Source organism: Trichosurus vulpecula, chromosome 8 (genome assembly GCF_011100635.1).
Source record: "Trichosurus vulpecula isolate mTriVul1 chromosome 8, mTriVul1.pri, whole genome shotgun sequence".
Classification (NCBI taxonomy): domain Eukaryota; kingdom Metazoa; phylum Chordata; class Mammalia; order Diprotodontia; family Phalangeridae; genus Trichosurus; species Trichosurus vulpecula.
Genome location: NC_050580.1, coordinates 173,259,697 through 173,280,299, shown reverse-complemented (window position 1 = coordinate 173,280,299; position 20,603 = coordinate 173,259,697). Strand labels below are relative to the sequence as shown.

General features: G+C 40.3%; 1 protein-coding gene across 1 annotated transcript in view; it reads left to right on the top strand.

Annotated features, from left to right (window-relative positions):
* The window catches only part of SEMA6D (semaphorin 6D), a 64,673-nt gene extending 48,596 nt beyond the window's left edge, over positions 1 to 16,077 (top strand). The window contains exons 8-19 of the mRNA XM_036735428.1: positions 1,477 to 1,596; positions 2,232 to 2,320; positions 3,413 to 3,630; positions 3,722 to 3,853; positions 4,821 to 4,976; positions 5,075 to 5,248; positions 7,160 to 7,300; positions 7,406 to 7,483; positions 7,860 to 7,960; positions 8,342 to 8,398; positions 10,038 to 10,205; positions 12,333 to 16,077. Coding sequence (XP_036591323.1) covers positions 1,477 to 1,596; positions 2,232 to 2,320; positions 3,413 to 3,630; positions 3,722 to 3,853; positions 4,821 to 4,976; positions 5,075 to 5,248; positions 7,160 to 7,300; positions 7,406 to 7,483; positions 7,860 to 7,960; positions 8,342 to 8,398; positions 10,038 to 10,205; positions 12,333 to 13,612 — 2,714 coding nt within the window. The 3' untranslated portion in view covers positions 13,613 to 16,077. The remainder of the gene's footprint in view (positions 1 to 1,476; positions 1,597 to 2,231; positions 2,321 to 3,412; positions 3,631 to 3,721; positions 3,854 to 4,820; positions 4,977 to 5,074; positions 5,249 to 7,159; positions 7,301 to 7,405; positions 7,484 to 7,859; positions 7,961 to 8,341; positions 8,399 to 10,037; positions 10,206 to 12,332) is intronic.
* Positions 16,078 to 20,603: the final 4,526 nt, after the last annotated feature.

Sequence of the window (20,603 nt, the reverse complement as noted above, 5' to 3'; positions counted from 1 at the left end):
GGTTTCCTAATCTGTAAAATGAAAGTGAAGTACAAGAAGGGTGGTGTGATTTGGTGGATAGATTTGCTAGATTTATATGCTGAATTTGAATTCAAAAAGCCCTGAATTTGAAACTTGCCTCTGACACTTAGTAGCTGTGTGTGATCATGGGCAACTCATTTAACTTCTCTGAATCTATTTCCACATATATAAGCTGGGCATGATAATACTACATCATGAGAGGCAGCAAGGTACAGTGACCAGAAGACCATCATTAGAGTCAGAAATACCTGGATTCACATTCTGCCTTTGACATACATTAGATCAGAGGCTACCAAACTTATTTGGCCTACTGCCCCCTTTAAAAAAAATATTCAGCACCCCCCTGGAAATCTGCTTTCTTTAACCCTTTAATTTTTAAAAAAATTCTCATTTTTAAAAAAAAATGTATTTTTTTTTAAAATGGTGCATCTTAAATTTAATAATTTATCATAAATTTGTGGACTATTTCCTGCATTGAAATTTTGGTGATGCAGCATTGCTTCATGTAACCATATACTATCATATTTTCAACCATTCATACACACGTATTCCTGCTGATGCATGCTGGACTTCCCGACAATATGTGACACATTCGCCTGCCAACACTTGATTTTTAAGACCTGTCGACGGACTTGACTGTGATCTGTCAGTGTAGTGATTGGTTATAACTTGCATTTTGTGTGTTTATTTGGAAAACAATGTAATCACTATGACTTTAGCTCTGTTCCACAACAGATGAAACACGTATGAATGGTTTTTCAGAATTTTCTTCTCTTCTTTCTTTATGCCTCCACAGCCCCCTTATTTTTATTCAGTGCCTCCCAATTGCACCTGAGGCTACTGCTATCCCCCTGGATTGTTTCAGCACCCCCAGCAGGTGGTATCACCCACTTTGGGAGCCTCTGTAACTAGATGAATGACTTAGCAAGTTTCTCATTGCCTCCAGGAAACTCTCTAAGACTTTAAGTTATAGAGGAGTTGTTGATTTGCATCTGTTGGGGGTGTTTTCCCACCAAGATTTCTCCACATAGATGCACATATGGGTCCAAATAAAAGCAAAAAAAAAAAAAAAAACAAAAAAAGCCTACCTCCCAATATTGTTGGGAAGTTTAAATGAGATAATGCATGTAAACTGTTTGCAAATGTTAAATCCCTAAATAAATGCTAGTTATTAGTATTTGCCCTGATTATCTCAAAGGATTTTTGCATGTATCAACATAAATTTATAGCTTAGAGACCATCTGAGCCAGCCACTGTTTTCAGATGTGGACTTTGAGGCCACATAACAGACATGCAAAGTATTATTGTGACTACAACATCATAAGCTCCCTGAGAAACGGGAGGATCTCTCAGTTATCTTTGCATTGGCCTTTGTGTCCATCTCTACACTTGGCACATAGTAGGTGCTTAATGTTTTATTCATTTGCTATACCAAATCCAGAACTCTTGTTTCAGATGGCAAGCTGTATTCTGCAACAGTAGCCGATTTCCTGGCAAGTGATGCTGTCATTTATCGGAGCATGGGCGACGGATCTGCCCTACGAACCATAAAATATGATTCCAAATGGATAAAAGGTACCTTTGAAAAATGGAGGCATCTTAGAGCCAAAGATGACCCAGCCAAGGGCCCTGGGAGGGAGGAGGTCCGGTACCAGAGCATTGTTTATTTAGCCATATTACTCTCTGCTTCTGGCAGAGTCTAGGGAGGGGAGCCCTTGATTGGGAGTCAAGGGACCAGAGTTCACATCAGGAGTCTGGCTTCAGCCAGGCTCTTTTTTCATATGATCCTCAGCAAATCCTTGCATAAAATCCTACTGAGGATGAATTTGGTGAATGTCTACAGACATAAGAACTGAGATAACTGAACTTGTTATTTTGGACCTGGAATGCAAGGTTTCATTTCGAGTGTAAGAGTTTTTCTTTCCTAGTTAAATAGGTTAATGAATAAATCTGTAGAAACAAAGACCTTTGCTGTAGTATAATTCCCTGTAGGCCTTTTTACAGTCCATTAGCTGACATTAAAGACTCCAAGTTCATTGAAGCTTGAATACACCCATATTTGAACTCCTTAAAATCTTCGGCATATCAGAGCTCCTGTTGACGTGTTTGTATGTAACTAAGGGACATTTGTCAGTCATTCATAGCACTCAGTGTCTAATACTAATTGAATTCTCCTTTAGATACCAGTTTGTCTTCAATTTTTCTTTCAGAACCACACTTTCTTCATGCCATAGAATATGGAAACTATGTTTATTTCTTCTTTCGAGAAATTGCTGTAGAACATAATAATTTAGGCAAGGCAAGTATATGATAACAGACTTATGTTATATGGCACTGTGTGGGAGTGAGAGGCTGATCTGGGAGAGTTAGTGATATCGTTGTGACATCTTCCTCCTGTAGGGGTACATTGTATGTCATCCATAGAGGGTTTTTTTTCGCTATCTTGGGAAGAGTCTTAAATTTAGAGTCACAGGACCTGAGTTCAAATTTTAGCTCGCCTTGCCTCTTTACTACTTGTGTGACCTTGGGCAAAGCATTGGGCCTCAGTTGATTTCTTCAGGTCCCTTCAAGCCAGACGGCTATCATCTTATGATAGTGACTCCTGGGGAGACCTGAACAATGTCCAGAATAGAAAGATCAGCTTTGAGACTCTCATTTTCTCTGTCTTCATGGGTAGTTATCTACAAGTAACCCTGGTCTTTTCTGATTTCTCAACTCTCTAGACCTAGTCTTTTTTTTTCTGAATGACACAAAGCTATTTCAAAAATAGGCTACTAAAAATAAAGTAGGCTACTTTAAGAATGAGTATTTCTATATTAACTAAGATTTGTCTCCACCCCACCCCACATACACATGCATGCACACACACACACACATATACACACTTCCCTGCCAATATTAGATTCCATGGACAGTATGAATATCTGGAAAACAATTAGGAGGTCAGGGCCAGGAGAGGCAGCTAGATGGCTCAATGGATAGTGCACAGGATCTGGAAGCAGGAAGACCTGAGTTCAAATATGACCACAGACACTTACTGGCTGTGTGAGTCTGGGCGAGTCACTTAACCTGCCTCAGTTTCCACATCTGTAAAATGAGAATATTATCAGCACCTGCTTCCAAGGGTTGTGGTGAGATTCAAATGAGATAAGGTTTATAAAGTGTTTTGCAAATCTTAAAGCACTATATAAATAAGTGTTAGCTATTATTACTAAGATAGCCCTTCTCTCTGATTTGTTTAGTCTGGTGTGAATTCATTTTGTAAAGAAAGGGCTTCCTCTAAACCAGACAGTCTTCCCATTTTGTATTGATCTCTTGAAAAGCAGCTTCCTTTCTCCTGATTTTCCCCCACATTCATGCCGCTGCTGCTCTTTCTTCTTCATCTGGACAGGCTGTTTATTCTCGAGTGGCCCGTATATGCAAGAATGACATGGGTGGCTCCCAGCGTGTCCTGGAGAAACACTGGACTTCTTTCCTCAAGGCCCGACTCAACTGTTCTGTCCCCGGGGATTCGTTTTTCTACTTTGATGTCCTTCAGTCCATTACGGACATCATACAAATCAATGGCATCCCCACTGTGGTCGGCGTGTTTACCACACAGCTTAACAGGTGAGGGACTCAGTGCCTGACCTTCAGAGAAGTTCTTGGCTTCCTTGTTAGAATCTCCGAGTGATTTTTTTTTCTCTCTCTTTTCTTACAGCATCCCTGGTTCAGCTGTGTGTGCTTTCAGCATGGATGACATTGAAAAAGTATTCAAAGGAAGGTTTAAAGAACAGAAGACCCCAGACTCTGTCTGGACAGCAGTACCTGAGGACAAAGTCCCAAAGCCAAGGTAAAAAAAAAAAAGAAGAAGAAAGAAAGAAAAAAAGAAGGAAATAGCTGAGGTAGAGGTCTTACTCCTGACTCAGTAAAGAATCATAGAATTGTAGAATCTTAGCTCTGGGAGAGATGGAAGGGAGCCTCCAATTCCAATTTCCCACATAAGTCTGGAATTCCCCCTACAATACCCTTAGTAAACTTGTCAGTAAAATTGGTTTGTGAATAGCACCTTTGCAAGCTATGAAATATGAAGGGATTTTCATATAAGTGGAAATAGCATTTCTCCTTTGTGACTCTTCAGCACTTGCCCATGTCTCTCTGTTGTCCTTTCAGAATCATGAAATTGCCCAATATCCTCTATGGAATGGGCTTCTGAAGCCATCTAGTCCAGGGATTGTGATTATTTTTCTGAGTTGCAGACCCCTTTGGCAGTCTGGTGAAACTTACAGACCCTTCTCTGAATGGTTTTTCAATGCATAAAATAAATTACATAGGATTACAAAGGAAACCACTTATATTGAAGTATAGGTGTAATTTTCCCCACATCTCAGATTACAGACCTGAAGTCTATTGACGGACTACTTCAGAGCCCATGGACCCCAGGTCCATTACCCCAATCTAGTCCATCCCATACCTAAACCCCAAACATTCTCTTCAACATATTGCAGGTGTTCATATAGGATCCTTTTGAAAATCTCCAGGGACAGGAGAATCTATCCCTTCTTGAGGCATCCCATTCCATTTGGGAACATTTTTAACTGTCAGAAAGTATTTCCTTATATCAAGCCTCAATATGCCTCTCTGCTCCATACACCCGTTGCTACCTGGTTCTGCCCTCTAAGGCCAAGGAAAACAAATATGTTTCCCCAAATAAAGATAACATCCTTATTTCTCTATTACACATTCTCTTATTAATTTTGTTATCTTGCCAGAACTTGGATTTTAGTGGAAGAAAAATTAATTGGTGTTGGTCCTTTCAGGCCTGGCTGTTGTGCAAAGCATGGCCTTGCAGAGGCTTATAAAACTTCAATTGATTTCCCTGATGAAACCTTGTCCTTCATCAAATCACATCCTTTGATGGACTCTGCTGTCCCATCTATCATCGAGGAGCCCTGGTTCACAAAGACTCGTGTCAGGTAGGCTTGTGCAGGGAATTACAGCCGTGTCTACCTGCTTTTACCTGTTGACTCGGCACTCAACTTAACCACACCGTTTTTCCTCTCTCCTTTGGTAGGTACAGGTTGACGGCTATTGCAGTCGATCATTCAGCTGGACCACACCAAAACTACACAGTCATATTCCTTGGCTCAGAAGCAGGAGTGGTACTTAAGATCCTGGCAAAGACCAGTCCTTTCTCCTTGAATGACAGCGTATTACTGGAAGAGATTGATGCTTACAACCATGCAAAGTAGGTATATTTTGTAAGAGCTGTTCTCCCGCACAGCCCAAATACTTCCAGAGTGTTTTTCCTCTAGTCCTTTCCTCCTGGGGACAGATAGCACAGGGGATAGAGTGCTACACTTGGAGTCAGAAGACTCATCTTCATGAGTTCAAATCTGGCCTTAGACACTTACTTAGCCATGTGACTCTTAGCCCTGTTTGCCTCAGTTTCCTCATCTGTCAAATGAGCCAGTGAAGGAAATGGTGAACCACTCCAGTATCTTTGCCAAGAAAACTCCAAACGAGGTCACAAAGAGTCAAGTGAATAACAGCAGCCTTTCCTCTTAGACCTCTAAATTAGTTATAGTTTGGTGTGGGAGTGTTCTTTCAATAAAAATGCCCCCATATTTGTCATTTTATTGGGTACACGAAGGGAGGGAAGGTGAACTATCGAGCAGACTATAAATGGATCCACTCTTGCTTTCACCTGGGGAAAGGGAGAAGTTTTTAACACCACCCCTGTTACATCGCTGAGGTATTTTAGGACGCCACATGCTAGCCAGCAGTTACAAGTGAAAAAAAAAAAGAATTTTTACACATCTTTTTCTGTGTTTTCTTTAACCCCTTATGAAATAAGGTCCTTTGAACCACCAAAACAAAAGAGTTGGATAAAAGCATTGTAGAGGATGCTTTTACCATAGTGGTATGGGGATTCAAACCCAGATCCTCTAACTTCAGAACCTTTAATCTTTCTGCTTTATCATATTGCTTCCCTTCCAAAATGGAGATAATATATGCATTGAAGTATAAACTCCTTTCCTTGTTCCCTTTAAAAGTCATGTTTCTCTATTGTATGTCACCCAAACCAGAAAACTGACAATCTTTCAGAACCCTTTAACTAGCTTTAAATTGGATCAGTCTTTTTTACATCGATTTTTGTTACACACATGCACACACACACATACACACACACGCACACACACACATACACACCACCTTTGAAACCCATGAGATAAAAAAAGGCCTGAGCAAAAACATCTGATACCACGACCAAGCTGACAAGGCAGATGATGTCCCGTTTCCTCTCTGGTGTATGGGCAGAGGTATGTTTCCTAATCTGTCCTGTGGCATCTTTATTAGTTTTTCCAATGAAAATGAGTCCAACTTTCTTTTAATTGAACTTAAGGAAAAATCCAGAGGTGAGTTCATAGGGACTTCAGATTCATCTAGCATAGTGCCATCATTTTATAGGTGGTACAGTGGACAGAGTGCTGGGCCTGGAGTCAGGAAGACTCATCTTTGTGAGTTCAAGTCTGGCCTCAGACATTTGCTTGCTGTGTGGCTCTGGACAAGTTGCTTAATCTCTGTTTACCAAAATGGGGTTAATAAGAGCACCTGCCTCCTAGGGTTGTTGTGAGATAATAATTATAAAGCACTTAACGTAGTGCTAGAGTAGGTAGTATATAAATGTTAGATATTATAGGTGAGGAAACGGGGGTCCAGAGACATTAAGTAAATTGTCTAAGATGGTTGAGTGACAAAGCTGTGGTTCAAACCCAGAGCCTACATCTGACGCTTTTTCATATTCTTGCATACACAGGAAGTTTGTTCCAAAGCATTGTGTTCTCCCTTTCAGAAGCAGAAATTCTGATTCTGTAGTTATTATGTATCATCAAATTCTTAAGCTTCTCCTGTTTTTAGAAACCCATTATCTAGCCTTAAACTTTACTTGCTTGGGCTCGATCATTTTCAGAGCGGTAAAAGTTAGAATGTGAATTATTATTTTTAAGAGAAGATGGACATCTGCCTAGATTTCTGCAGAGAATATTTATTCCTCAAGACCTGTCCAGTTTCAGCAGACAGCTAAAACCCAAGTGCCTGTCTTCTCCAGCTCACATGGCATCTAACTTAAAACTTTAAAATGTTTCCTACCAAACAGGTGTAATGCTGAGAGCGAAGAGGACAGAAAGGTTATCTCCCTGCAGCTGGATCAAGATCATCATGCCCTGTACGTAGCCTTCTCCAGCTGCGTTATTAGAATTCCCCTCAGTCGCTGTGAGCGTTATGGGTCATGTAAAAAGTAAGCTGATTTTCTTTTTTCTACTTAACCTGGAAGCTGCCCATGTGGAGACCTTTGGGTGATGAGAAGAACCCATGTTACCTTCTGTTCTCATTTCTTATACAGATCTTGCATCGCATCTCGTGACCCATACTGTGGCTGGTTAAGCCAGGGAGCCTGTGGTCGTGTGAAGCCTGGGATGCTGTAAGTGCCCATTGTCACATTAGACAAAATTTCAATTGTTCTTTTCAATGGTGTGTCAGGCCAAGGCCCTGATTTCTAGTTAAGTTCTAAGAACTTTTCTCTTCTACTGTTATTGGGATAGATCTGAAGACAAGGGAAGGAAAACCACAGCCAGAAAAGGGATATGTGTGTGGAGGAAAAACTAAATACAGTTTCATTATCCTAATCAGCCTCATTAACAAGCTATTCAGCATAGACATTCATTGTAGCAAGGGGATATTTGTATGTAATGTTTGCTTCTTTTTTTTTTTTTTTGGAAACCTTCCCCTGTCCTCTATTCGCTAACCAGTTTTATGTTCTTGGTTCTGCTTTGATTATCACTTGTGTTCCTATGAAGGTTGTTAACTGAGGACTTCTTTGCTTCCCATAACCACAGTGCTGGAGGATATGAGCAAGACACAGAATATGGCAACACAGCACAACTTGGGGACTGCCATGGTAAGACGAGACCCCTCGGGCCTCTTGCTGCCACATTCGCATGTGGACGTTACTCGATGATCAACCTTTTATTAAGGACACTGTTCACCTTACCACCTAGCATTTAACTTAAAACTTCGCAAAAACCGAGTTATTTGATCTTAGGGATTCAATAGGGAAGTTTTCCTTTTTTTTTTTTTTTTTTCTTCTCTTCACCTCTTAAAACTGCTTAGGAAATCTACAGAAAGGTATTGGAATAGGTTTTTTTGGTTTTTGGTTTTTGGTTTTGTTTTTTGAATTTGCAGTCTTTTAATTTGACTTTTTTTAGTTACTTAGAATTTATAAATTTTTGCTTTCTTTTGGTTACTTTGCACTGATTACTTGTTCCTTTAATTCTTTTAGAAATTTTGCCTACTTCAACTACACCAGATTACAAAATATTTGGCGGTCCAACATCTGGTTAGTTTTTTTTAATTTTTTGAATTAATGACTTTTTCTTTCCTTCAGTTCAGCATTTTCAGCCCCTCTCCCCCCTCCTTTTGCGCAGTTTGGCAACCCTTCATTTTTGTGCTTTGACTCATAATCCCACTGATGGTAGTGAGAGACTTTTTGTCTTTCTGGACACCTCACCCCCGTGTAGCCGCATGTTAACAGTTTATCATTGACCAAGACACATCCTTTAAAAAAATTTTTTTTTAAAAGAAGGCTAATTAACATAGACTGCATCTCAGCTGCACGCAAGTCAACCTAGCTTTTTTCCCCCCTTCTCCTGCATTGCGAATGTTTCACTCGGCCATCTATGCCCAATGGATGGTAGAATTTCATTGCCTCTCCCCCTCTCTCTCTCCACCTTTCCCAAGACTTACAAAACAAATACACATTTGCTAAAATGTGTATTTACAAGTTTTAGAAATGTTACAGAGTGTTTTGTGATCATGGAAATCATCAGGTCTTGTGGCCTGATGAGGGCTCTAGCTAATGGATTACAGGAACCAGGCCCTGATATATTATGATATCAGTGGGCTGTTTCCACACCTGCATTTGTATCTTGTCACGGTGAATTGACCTAGGGACCATTTGCACCAGTCTGAAATGTGATCCTCGAGGTCTTCACCTAAAGAAGTTTGATCTTTTGTTGTGTTTTGTTTTCTAAACTTCCAGAAAATCCACTTAGCTGCTTTCTGTTCTAGGCATGCTAAAACATTTAAGTGGTTTTTGGTTTTTTTTTTTTGCTCCTACTGGCACTTCTAAAACTCCCTGGCATCTTCATTTCTCAGAGTAAAGGGTGGCAGGCCTGATCCAGGAGGGCATGTTTTAGAGGGGAATGGTCCTTGTTTTGCTTGTGGATTCCATTTCTTTTTGCATGAATCTCTTAACTCTTCTGAAGACATGTCTGCAGGGATCTGGGGGGAACCTTGAGCAAAGTTCACCTAGCTGTTTCTTCAGGGTTCTGCCGTGGGCCATGATCGCTCTGGAGGGAGGGGTGAACGAGCTACAAACCAAGAATTATTCACACCTAAGAAGAGCATAACCAAAACTTGTGGGTGCCCTTCATTTCATGGGTCAAAAATCTATTTTTCAAATGTACCTAACTTCTAAGCCAATCATATTATTGGTTGAGATTTATGAGCTTTAAAAAAATGCATATTAGGCTTTCATAAGGAAATATCTGGACTACATAATATGCATTTTAAAACGTTCCATGAATATGCTTTTAAAAAGAAAAAAAAAAACAAGAGGAAATTAAATAGCTGTCTCAAGGGAAGGAAATAGAAATTAAAAAAGGCTATGACTTTTTTCCCCTCTCCTGGGATAACATGAATGGCCATGGGGTATTCAATGGGAACTTCCTCTGTTTGTTTATTTTTGAAACCTGTTCAGTGTTGTTTCATACTTGCTTTTTTATTTTTGTTCTTCCCTTGAAAGGAAGGGATTCGACTACTTAGTTTCCTCAGATGCGTTTGTGTGAAGAGCTAGAAGAAGCTTTCTTTGAATATCATTTACAATTTGCTAAGAAATGCCACAGACTAGTGAGGGGGAAAAATATTCTTCTTTCCCCTACACACGCACATTAATAAAAATCTGTTTGCCACCACAGACATGGAGGTATTCTCATCTTCTGTTACCACAATGGCAAGTATCCCAGAAATAACACCTAAAGTGATTGATTCCTGGAAACCTAAACTGACGAGCTCCCGGAAATTTGTAGTTCAAGATGAACCAAACACTTCCGATTTTACTGATCCTTTATCAGGTATCCCAAAGGGTAAGGCCTTACCAGGGAATACATCACACACTGAGTGGAAACCTGATGTTTGAGGGCTCTCAGTGCAGGGACACTGGGTCCTGAAGGTGCCTTAATTCCTTTTTCTCTTAATGGCCCTTGAGAAGTGATACTGGCAAAGTTTTGTGTGTCGTTGCTTCTGCTGCCGTTCCTCTCGGGCCGTCGGGTCTCCTTAGGTTAAGTCTGAATGTGTTCTTTAACAGATGACAAAAGGAGACAGTTCATAAAGAGAGGGCTGGTAAAAACAGCCATGCACATGGTCCTGATACATTGGATTTCTCAATGGTCTGAGAGAGATCAGCCAAGAAATTGGAAGGCCCTTCAAGCAACACCAGAAAACAAAGCTTGCTAATTGGTCCCCACTAAATTAAAGGCTGTTATAAGATTGTGTCTAGCAGCCAGACCCTTACTACATTGATTTTGGCACATATACACACACACATATACATATGTACACACACATTTTTTTCCTTGCTTATGATATCCCTACTAGTTAATGCTTCTTATAAATAAATATACGAATGTGCGTATACACACATATATATACACATATATACTTATAAATGTACACACTTTTCCTTGCTTATAATAGCCATACTATTTAAGGATTTATAGAAATAAATATATAAAACATTTATGTATTAAACATTGAATATTATAAATAAAATATATTACATTATATGTGAGTATTTAAATAAATGTATATGTGTGTATACACACACTCATGTACATATATTTATTTCTATAGAGCATTTACTAGTATGGCTATCATAACCAACAAAGGATAGCAACCATTTTTCCATACATGTCATTTTTGCTGCAAAAAATAATTTAAAGAATTCTTGCTGGATCCTTTTGTACTGGAAAAAAAAATCCATACTGTACTATTTATCTTAACATGACATCAGGTTTCCAAACAGTTTTTGTTTTTTGTCAGTGCATTGTCATTTATGATTTCTATTTATTGATTTGGGATTTTATGTTTTCCTTTTAATCTGTCATTCATAAGTTTCTTTTTCTTTTTTCTAGTTTCTGTTTTTCCTCTTGTTTTAGTAATCTCTTCTTCTTACCTTCTCTTTGAGTCTTTTACACAATGCCACTGCAATCTATAATAACCATGAAAATGACCCCTAAACTAATATTCAAAGGCCTTAGTAACTAACCAAAAGCGAGCAGATCTTAAAATCTCACTCTTATCTTCACTCACTCTGGGATAGTTGTATCTAGTGCATGTAACAGAGCTAGGTTCCTCCTTAGACTAACATTGTTTTTGACTATGGGATGTCTGTGGTTGCATTAAAAATTCCAACAATTACCAACTAATCCACTCTTCTTCTTCTAGGTCTAAGTTAACTATCTCTCTTGATTCTTGTACTTTGTTGCCTCACTAGTACATAGTGCCTTTTACTAGACTCTGTGGATTTTTAAAGGAGTGTATAATTCAAGAGTACTCCTTAGGCAGGAAGAAAAAAGAGAGAGAGATGGAGCAAACGCACTCGGGGAAACTAGTGACTCACAGCTGCCCAATGAATGCTTCTAGTGTGTGAACAAAATATGCGTGACTATATTAAAAAAAATCCTAACAAATTATTATGACTTTATTAGCATGGTGTGTACATTTATGTTACTTCATACATGGCTTTTTGTAATACCGGCTGCCCTTTGGTATGGATTTGTGGGTTAGGAAGAAAGATGTGAGACAAATCCCTTTGCGATTCACTAATTGCCTAGCTAGACAATAGACACCTTCTAACCCCAGTTTTCTGGCAGAAATCCTTAAAGTTACTATGATTACATAAACCGCTTATGCGATAAATAGTGAGGTATTGGAGAATGGTAGACAGACAGGCACTGGATTATTAGGGAGCCTTGTAACTAAGAATAGGCAGGGATGTGTAATTCACATTACACATGTAAACAGTCCTTGGTGATCCTCTCACCTGGGAATCCCATAGTAGAGATGAAAAGTTGTGGGAGCTGTCACTCCAGACCAAGCTTGTTAACTCTATGGAAGTAGTTCTGCTTGTAACATGACAGTAATCCTTTTTCAAAGCTACTTGATGGAAGACTTACTAGGCCCTTAACTTCTTTTCTGCATATCTATTCCAGGCGTAAGGTGGGAAGTACAATCTGGAGATTCCAACCAGATGGTACACATGAATGTTCTCATCACTTGTGTCTTTGCGGCTTTTGTTCTGGGCGCCTTCATTGCCGGCGTGGCGGTTTACTGTTACCGTGACTTGTTTGTTCGGAAATCCAGAAAGATCCACAAAGATGCTGAGTCTGCTCAGTCCTGTACGGACTCCAGCGGGAGCTTTGCTAAATTGAACGGTTTATTCGATAGCCCGGTCAAGGAATATCAACAGAACATTGATTCGCCCAAACTGTACACCAACCTCCTGACTAGTCGTAAAGAGCTACCGCCCAATGGAGATACGAAATCCATGATGATGGACCATCGAGGCCAGCCTCCTGAGCTAGCTGCACTTCCTACACCTGAGTCCACCCCTGTCCTCCAGCAGAAGACCCTACAGTCCATGAAAAGCCAGTCTGATAAGGCACATGGTGCTTCAAGGAAAGACACTCCTCAGTTTTTCCCTTCTAGCCCCCCTCCCCACTCTCCACTAAGTCATGGGCATATCCCCAGTGCTATCGTTCTCCCGAATGCTACCCATGACTATAACACATCTTTCTCAAATTCTAATGCTCATAAAGCTGAGAAAAAGCTTCAAAATATTGATCACCCACTAACCAAATCAAGCAAAAGAGATCACCGGCGTTCTGTTGATTCCAGAAACACTCTCAATGATCTCTTGAAACATCTTAGTGACCCAAGTAGTAACCCCAAAGCCATCATGGGAGATATCCAAATGGCTCACCAGACCCTAATGCTGGATCCAATGGGAAATATGTCTGAGGTTCCACCTAAGGTTCCAAACCGGGAGGCATCATTGTACTCCCCTCCTTCTACTCTCCCGAGAAATAGCCCAACAAAGCGGGTGGATGTGCCCACCACTCCTGGGGTCCCAATGACCTCTCTGGAAAGACAAAGGGGCTATCACAAAAATTCCTCACAGAGGCACTCCATATCAGCTATGCCTAAAAACTTAAACTCACCAAATGGTGTTTTGTTATCGAGACAGCCTAGTATTAGTCGTGGAGGATATATGCCTGCCACAGGAGGTGCGAAGATGGACTACATGCAGGGAACACCAGTCAGTGTTCATCTGCAGCCTTCTCTCTCCAGACAGAGCAGTTATACCAGTAATGGCACCCTCCCTCGGACGGGAATAAAGAGGACACCATCCTTAAAACCTGATGTGCCACCAAAACCCTCGTTCGTTCCTCAGACTACATCAGTCAGACCACTGAACAAATACACCTACTAAGACTTATGCGTTCTATTCCTGGGTGTTTTAGCCTGTGCTGGTTGTAGGGATGATGTTGGGAGGTGGGTACCTTAAGACAAGAGACTCACTTGTATTTAAAGAGAACCAAGTGGCCAAAGAAACTGCTTGACTTTGGCAACACCAGAACTTGCCACATGTAGCTACTGCAAGGCTTCAAAGTACTTGCTTAAGACAAACAAACAAAAAACAAAGGAAGGTGCTGGTCATTCCATTTCTTTTGTTTGGAGTTGAGGAGGTGTAGCAATGGGGCTACTTTACCGTTATAAATAGCGAATACAGTACTCAGAAGAATCTGTAAGCAAATACTTGAAAATGGGTTCATTTTAGACTGCCGTGACGCGTGGTCTTCCCATTAAATGTGAACATTTAATATGTATGCATTCACCTTGCCTCTTGCACAAATGTCAAAAAAAGGATGGTAATGTCTCCAAGAAATGAACTTCTAGGTTACCAAGCAATTTGCTGAAAATTCAGTCTCTGGCCCAACTGTAGCATTTTTTTTTTCATGTGTGGCATTTTGTCTGTGCCACCAACAAACTGTGTTGTGATTGTGCACGTGTGTGCGTGCGTGTGTGTGCGTGCGTGTGTGTGTGTGTTGTGCATACACTAGGATCTACTTAGGTACCCATTGCATTTTTTTATGCTATGGAATTGTTTACATTCAGCATGACTGAACAACAGACACCAATGTCTTTGTACAGCAGTCCACTGGGTTGAGTTTTGAGATAGAAAATGGAGCCAGGATTCGGGTGATTTAGCTGGAATGACGCGGGACCCAGTGCCAGAATGTAAAAATCCTAAGGAACTTTGTGCTGCTATTCATCCAACCTTCGATTATGATCTTGCCAGTTTTGAGGGATAGAGGTATTAAAGATGAGTCCATGGTTTTTCCACCAGTATTTGGGAGCTTAAGCTACCTGTCCACTGTGAATCCAAACCCCAGTCACTCTAGAAACCTTGGACACACCCATGCAAGGTTATGCTTTGGTTCTGTTCAATATTACCTTGTAGAAAAATTCTTCTTCCCTCTCCTATCGCCCTGTACCCCCACTCATGCCCACCACCTCTCCCCTTTTTTTTAAATGTATGAGAAAGTCAACAATTGGCCCTACAGAAGCAGTCTGAAAAACTTAACCAGTAGTGCAATCACTTTCTTTATGTTGTGTTATGTGAAGATTTTTCTCCAAAGTCATGCAGGTTATGACAATTTGCTGTAAATATTATGTGTGGGTTTACCTGAATCTGTGCATTTTGTGCCTTATTCATGAGAATGGTAAAAGTACTAGAATCTGTCCGGTGTTCTCACTATTCGCACATCATTTTCTGAGTGCCAGTTGTGTTTCTCAACCAGCACCTGAAAAGATTTTTTTTTTTAAACTCATAAAATGATCCAGAAAAATTAATGGTTAAAACTTACACACAAACACACAGAAACCAGTCCGACCGTATGGCTGCGGCCTACCCTTTGCCATGATGAACATTCCACTCCTGTTTTCCTCCAGATGAAACACTTAGAATGTGAAATTAAATGAGGTTTCCAGGGTAATGTGACACCTGCCGGGATCTTGTAAAAGAGATCATTTATGCAGTTTTACTGAAACCACTTGCAGTTGAGGATGTGCCTCACTGATGACCGTTTTAGTTAACACGTTGCTTATTGGAACTAATGTAGAAAGAACCAAGGCAGAGAGCATTCATGGATTATTAGAACAAAGAAAAAAAATTTCAACTTATCTTGAGATAAAGCTGATTTCTATTACATTGTGGGGGGTGGGGGAGGAGAATTTGCTGAAGGCCAAGGTTTTTGTTTCTTGGTTTTTGTTTTTTACACACAATATAGAATAATGCAATTATTCTTTTTCTTAAAGGATATTGCTTGATAAAGAGCATTATTTCCTGAGAAGTCTGGAAACCCCAAAGCTGTCTTTGTTCTTAAAACACTTCGATAGTGCAACTAAATTATTGTAGATTAATAACGAATAAAATCAACCAACCACTACCAATAAACACTGCTCAGTTCACCCACGACAAATGTTTGTTTGAATTCACTTTACCAATATTAATCCTGACTTGTGTAAAACTGAAACAATACTTGTGCGTGAGCCCTGATAACTTTCTGTAACATTGTGCTGCCTTGTAGAGTGTAATGTGAGTTCTATCAGTATTTATGTTGAAATTTCTAACATTCAATCTAGTCTCAATTCTGTTAATTTAATTTTTTTTAAATGCTTTATCCATTTGTGCAAAGGTAAACACAGATTGTATCTTTTTTAATGGTACGGCATAAAAAAGTAACCCTAAATTGAAGTTACTCTATACTGTTTTATAGAGTACTTTAACATGTATAGATATCTTGTAAACTTGTATTGTGGATGTGTAAATACTATGTACTTTGGGTTTTTAACACCGCATGTAAAGTCAAAATAAAATATTCAACTCGATTACATCCTGCTTGTTATTATTATAGCGGATAGGGACTGGACCTGTGATATCATTGGTATGGAGTGAAGAAACTCCCTCTACCAACGGTTGGTCAACACCTTCTCTGCAAGGTCATCTTAAAGAGCTGCTCAGGGGACTGTGGGAGTAAGTTACTTTCCTAGGGTCACACTTGTCAGAGACCAGATTTGAACCTAGGAATTCGTCTCCAAGGTCAGCTCTCTATCCATTACCCCTCAGTTGTTAGCAATGGATATTATATATTATATAATGGAACTGATCCATATGGTGGTACTTTGAAACAAAAAGGACTTGTCACAGTTTAACTCTGCATATATTAAAAAGGTTTAATCAAAAATTTCCTTAATGAGGAATATTTGTTACCATGCTAAATGAATGCTACCATGACCTACCATCATGGCTCAGATATCTTCTTACTGTGTAACTTTGTTCAGAGGCCTAAATTAAGCCAGATGTATGACACAAGCAGTGAATCATGGGTCATGGATATAGTTATGTAGCATTTTGAAAGACTCGTGCTCTGATATTCCCATGCACATTTTTTTTTTTTTTGGAATTTCGTTTCTAAATTCTAGCTGGCCAATTGGGTTCCTATGGATATTCCATCTATGCGGAGATACCTTCTGGGCAGATGAGAGGTTGTGGTGAAAATAAAGATTTGGCAGTCATTTACAAAGAGGCGGGAGTGCTTGAATTTGTAATTAAGAATGTACATGGTTTTCCTAAAGTCTGGACAATAGGCAGAAATGCCTGTTTTTAATAAATGATAACAATAATAATAATAAATAATAAATTTTATTTAATTGGAATATTAACAAATATTAAAAAATAGCAACTTCAATATGATTTCCATCATTTGTAATGTAAAGGTTGATGAGCTTTGCAAGATTCACATGAACTCAATGCCATAACTCCACATTGCCGTCAGTTTTAGCACATTCACTCTTTATGCATTCAATCAAGTGTGTTGCATCTGTGATTTTCGTTAAGTACGCCTTCTCCTTTAGCATACCCCAGAAAAAGAAGTCAAGGGGGCTAAGGTCTATTAATATTCCAAATATTTCAAAATATGCATTTTTGCCTATGTGTCCAGACTTCAGGGACACCCTGTAGTTTAGATAGAGGTTGGAGGAGATCATCTTTGACTCTGCATGTAGCATGATGGTGGGAGCCATAGCTCCCAGGCCTCTCTCTGTTCCAAGAACATTGCTTTTCTCTTTCACCAAAAAAGAGAAATTTAGAGCTGTTCATAGTTATCATCCCAAAAGGGCAGGAAGGTTCTTCACGTCTGCCTCTGTAGCATTGGGGATACATGTTAGTAAGTACCATGCTATCCAGTAGGGCATGTATGGTTGATTTCCCAAAAGTTATCTCTGAAAGAGTTCACAGATTTGCTACCTTGATTGCATTCAACTTCCAAGACTCACTTTATGCTCTAAAGGAAAGATTTCTGGCCTTGGCTTCAAGACTCTGCCACTTAACCTGTGCCACCTTGAGTCATAGGTCTTGATTTCTATCTGTTAAAAAGAGGGGGTGGGACTAGATGACCTTTAACGTATCATCCAGCTTTAAGCTGATGGTCCTTGTTTCTTGGTGTGTGACTCCCAGACTACTGAGGATGAGCTCAGCCTGTCAGTTAACAAACATTTAAGCTCCTACTTTGTGCCGGGCACTGCTAGGCCCTAGGGATACAATGAAGAGACTAAACAGTCCCTGCCCTAAGGAGCTTACATTCTGTTGAAGGAAGCAATAGATACATATGCAGCTACATGCAAAGTGAGTTGAAGCCAGGTGATGTGGTGGGATTGATGTGTGTCAGGAGCTGAGGAAGGTCAGGAAAGTTTTCAGGCAGTAGGTAGCATTTGAGCTGAGTCCTGAAGGAAACTAGGAGCTCTAAGAGGCAGGTGTGAAGATGGAGGGTTTCTGAGGATGGGAAATGCCCAGGGTGAAGTTATAGAGAGAGCAATTGGAGTGCCATATGAAGTACAGCAAGGCCACTGAATGGGAGAAGGGGAGTAATGTGCAGGAGGCTGGAAACACAGGTGAGGCCCAGGTTGTAAAGAGCCCTAAATGCCAAATAAAGTAGTTAATATTTATTCCTAGAGGTAATGGGGAGGAACTCAGGTTTATTACATAGGGGAGTAATAATAGGGCCAGACTAGCTCTTTAGGAAAAATGCTGGTAGCTGTGTGGAGGATGTATTGAAATGGGATAAAAATTGAGGCAGGAAAATTGTTTAGAAGACTTGCAATAGTCCACATGGTAAGTGATAAGGGTTTAAATTAAGATGGCAGCTGTGCGGGAAGTGAGAAGGGAGTAGATGAGATGTTCTTGGGGTAGAAATGACAAGCCATGTGCGAAGAATAAAAGGATGAATGAATAAGGATTAAGTGCTCCACAGGTGCCAAACACTGTGGTAAGGGCTGAGGATACTAATACGAAAACGAAACAGTCCCTGCTCTCAAGAAACTTACATTTTAATAGTGGGAGACAACACGTGGGAAAGTCATAGCTAGAGAAAGGCATTTTGGTCTGGAAAATCGTAGAGATGGAGCCATTGGGGAGCCATAAGGAAGTAACCAATTGACATGCTTTCCAGAAGCAATAGTAATATTGATTTAATCACAGTCCCCAGAGTAGGATGTGGAGGGATATGTGCATATTAGCAGAGTGGATGGCAAGAAGGTGGCTAGGGTGGACAGCTGGAAGCATAGTCCAGGAGTCTGAGGCTGGCCAGCTATGGCTGGCTACACAAGTTTGTGTTCATTGATTCACCGATCCAGATAGCTGGGTCCCGGAGCAGGAGTTTGTTCCGAAGAGTTCTCTGAGCAATGGTCTCTGGAGGTCAGGTCAGGTAGTCCAGAGGAGGTGCTGGTGGAGAACATGGCAAGAAGGTGACCAGAATCAGTGAGAACAAGGACTTGAGGACAACACTGAAGCTGTAAAGTTGGATTACAGGAAGGACGGTGGCGCCCATATCTGTAATAGGAAAAGATGTGGGTGTAGACGGCAAGATAACGAGTTCTGTTTCGGTCATGTTAAGTTTAAGAGGCCTATGGGATATTCAGTTTAAAGGATGCACATGATGGGGAGAAAGCAGGTACTTAAATTCACTTTGTTCTGTCTTCCATGCTAATGAACCACTGACAAGACTCGAACCATATTTTGTGAGGTTCATGGCACAAAAAGAGAAGGACTCTAAGAAGATTGGGGCATCTTGGCTGTAATAGTCTGTGTTTCCTCTTCCTATTTCCCTTCTTCTTGTGGGTGGTTCTTATGGGGGAAAGCAATCAGGAGCTTGTACCTGTGTAAAGAATCATGGGCAGGAGGGGAGTATGATGGATGGCAAACAGCTAGCTGACCAGATTTATTAGGACAGAGTATAAGAGGGAGGAATAATATGAAATAACTAGAAAGAGAGCCATGTTGCAGAAGGCTTGTGTTAACATTACGTCTTGTTCTGATGTCCCTGGCCTCCCCTTCTCTCATTTCTAGTTAATATAGTAAGTGTATAACTAGACAGTATAAAGGGGCAAGAGTAGGAAGTAAGGTTACAAAGGGGAGCCTGTAAGTCATCTCAAAGATCAAAAGAGCATAATTTCCAAATTGTATCATATATTAACCAAAATTCACATCCTAGTAATATGCTCTGAACCAGGGGGAGCCATCTGGGCTCTGCTGTCAGGGTCTTTTGGTTCTGTGATATGTAAATCCCAGACAAATTCCAGACAGTAAAGCAGGTCACCAAATGGTACTGATAATTTTGAGATCATGTGAACATGCTAATTTTTAAGTTTTACCCACAACTCTGGAATGATGTGGATATGTTAATGAAGTAACCCCAAGGTGGCACAGATGAGAGTCTGTTTCCCCCCACCCCAAAAAACCATAAAAATGAGACCTCCAATTCCTGTCCTTCCCCCAAACCCAGCCCTCTTCCCTCTCCAAGGCTCCATGCTGACTAGTGTTCCCAACTGTAATCCATGGTTACATGAGTGATTGTCTCTGCTTCTCCCCTCCGCTTCCTGCCTTCCTTCGCCACCCAATCTCCTGACCTCAAGCTATCTGTCTCTATCCCCATTAGCCACTTCTCTGTCCCTTCTGTGCTGTTTGCCCCCATGCTCTCAGTGGTTATTAAAGTGTGATTACAGCTCTGTTTCCCACTGCCATCAAGGTCTTTCCCGGCAAGCACCCAAAGAACCGGGCGTGCCTGCTTTCATTTAATAATTTCATAAATTAATTATCAACTCAAAGCTTTAAATGCCAGAATGAAGAATTGGAATTTTATCCTAGAGCTAATAGGGAGCCCCTCAAGACTTTTTTTTAGTAGTTTTAAAACCATTCTCCTTACTTGCCAGACAGATGACGGTAGAAAACAAATATTTGTGGGGAATATTAATATGAAGGTGGCAGGGGTAGAATCTGAGTTGTCATGGTTATAATCATATAATCCCCTTATTCAATGGTTTCTAATTTATTTTTATTCTACAAAACCCTTACAACAATAACA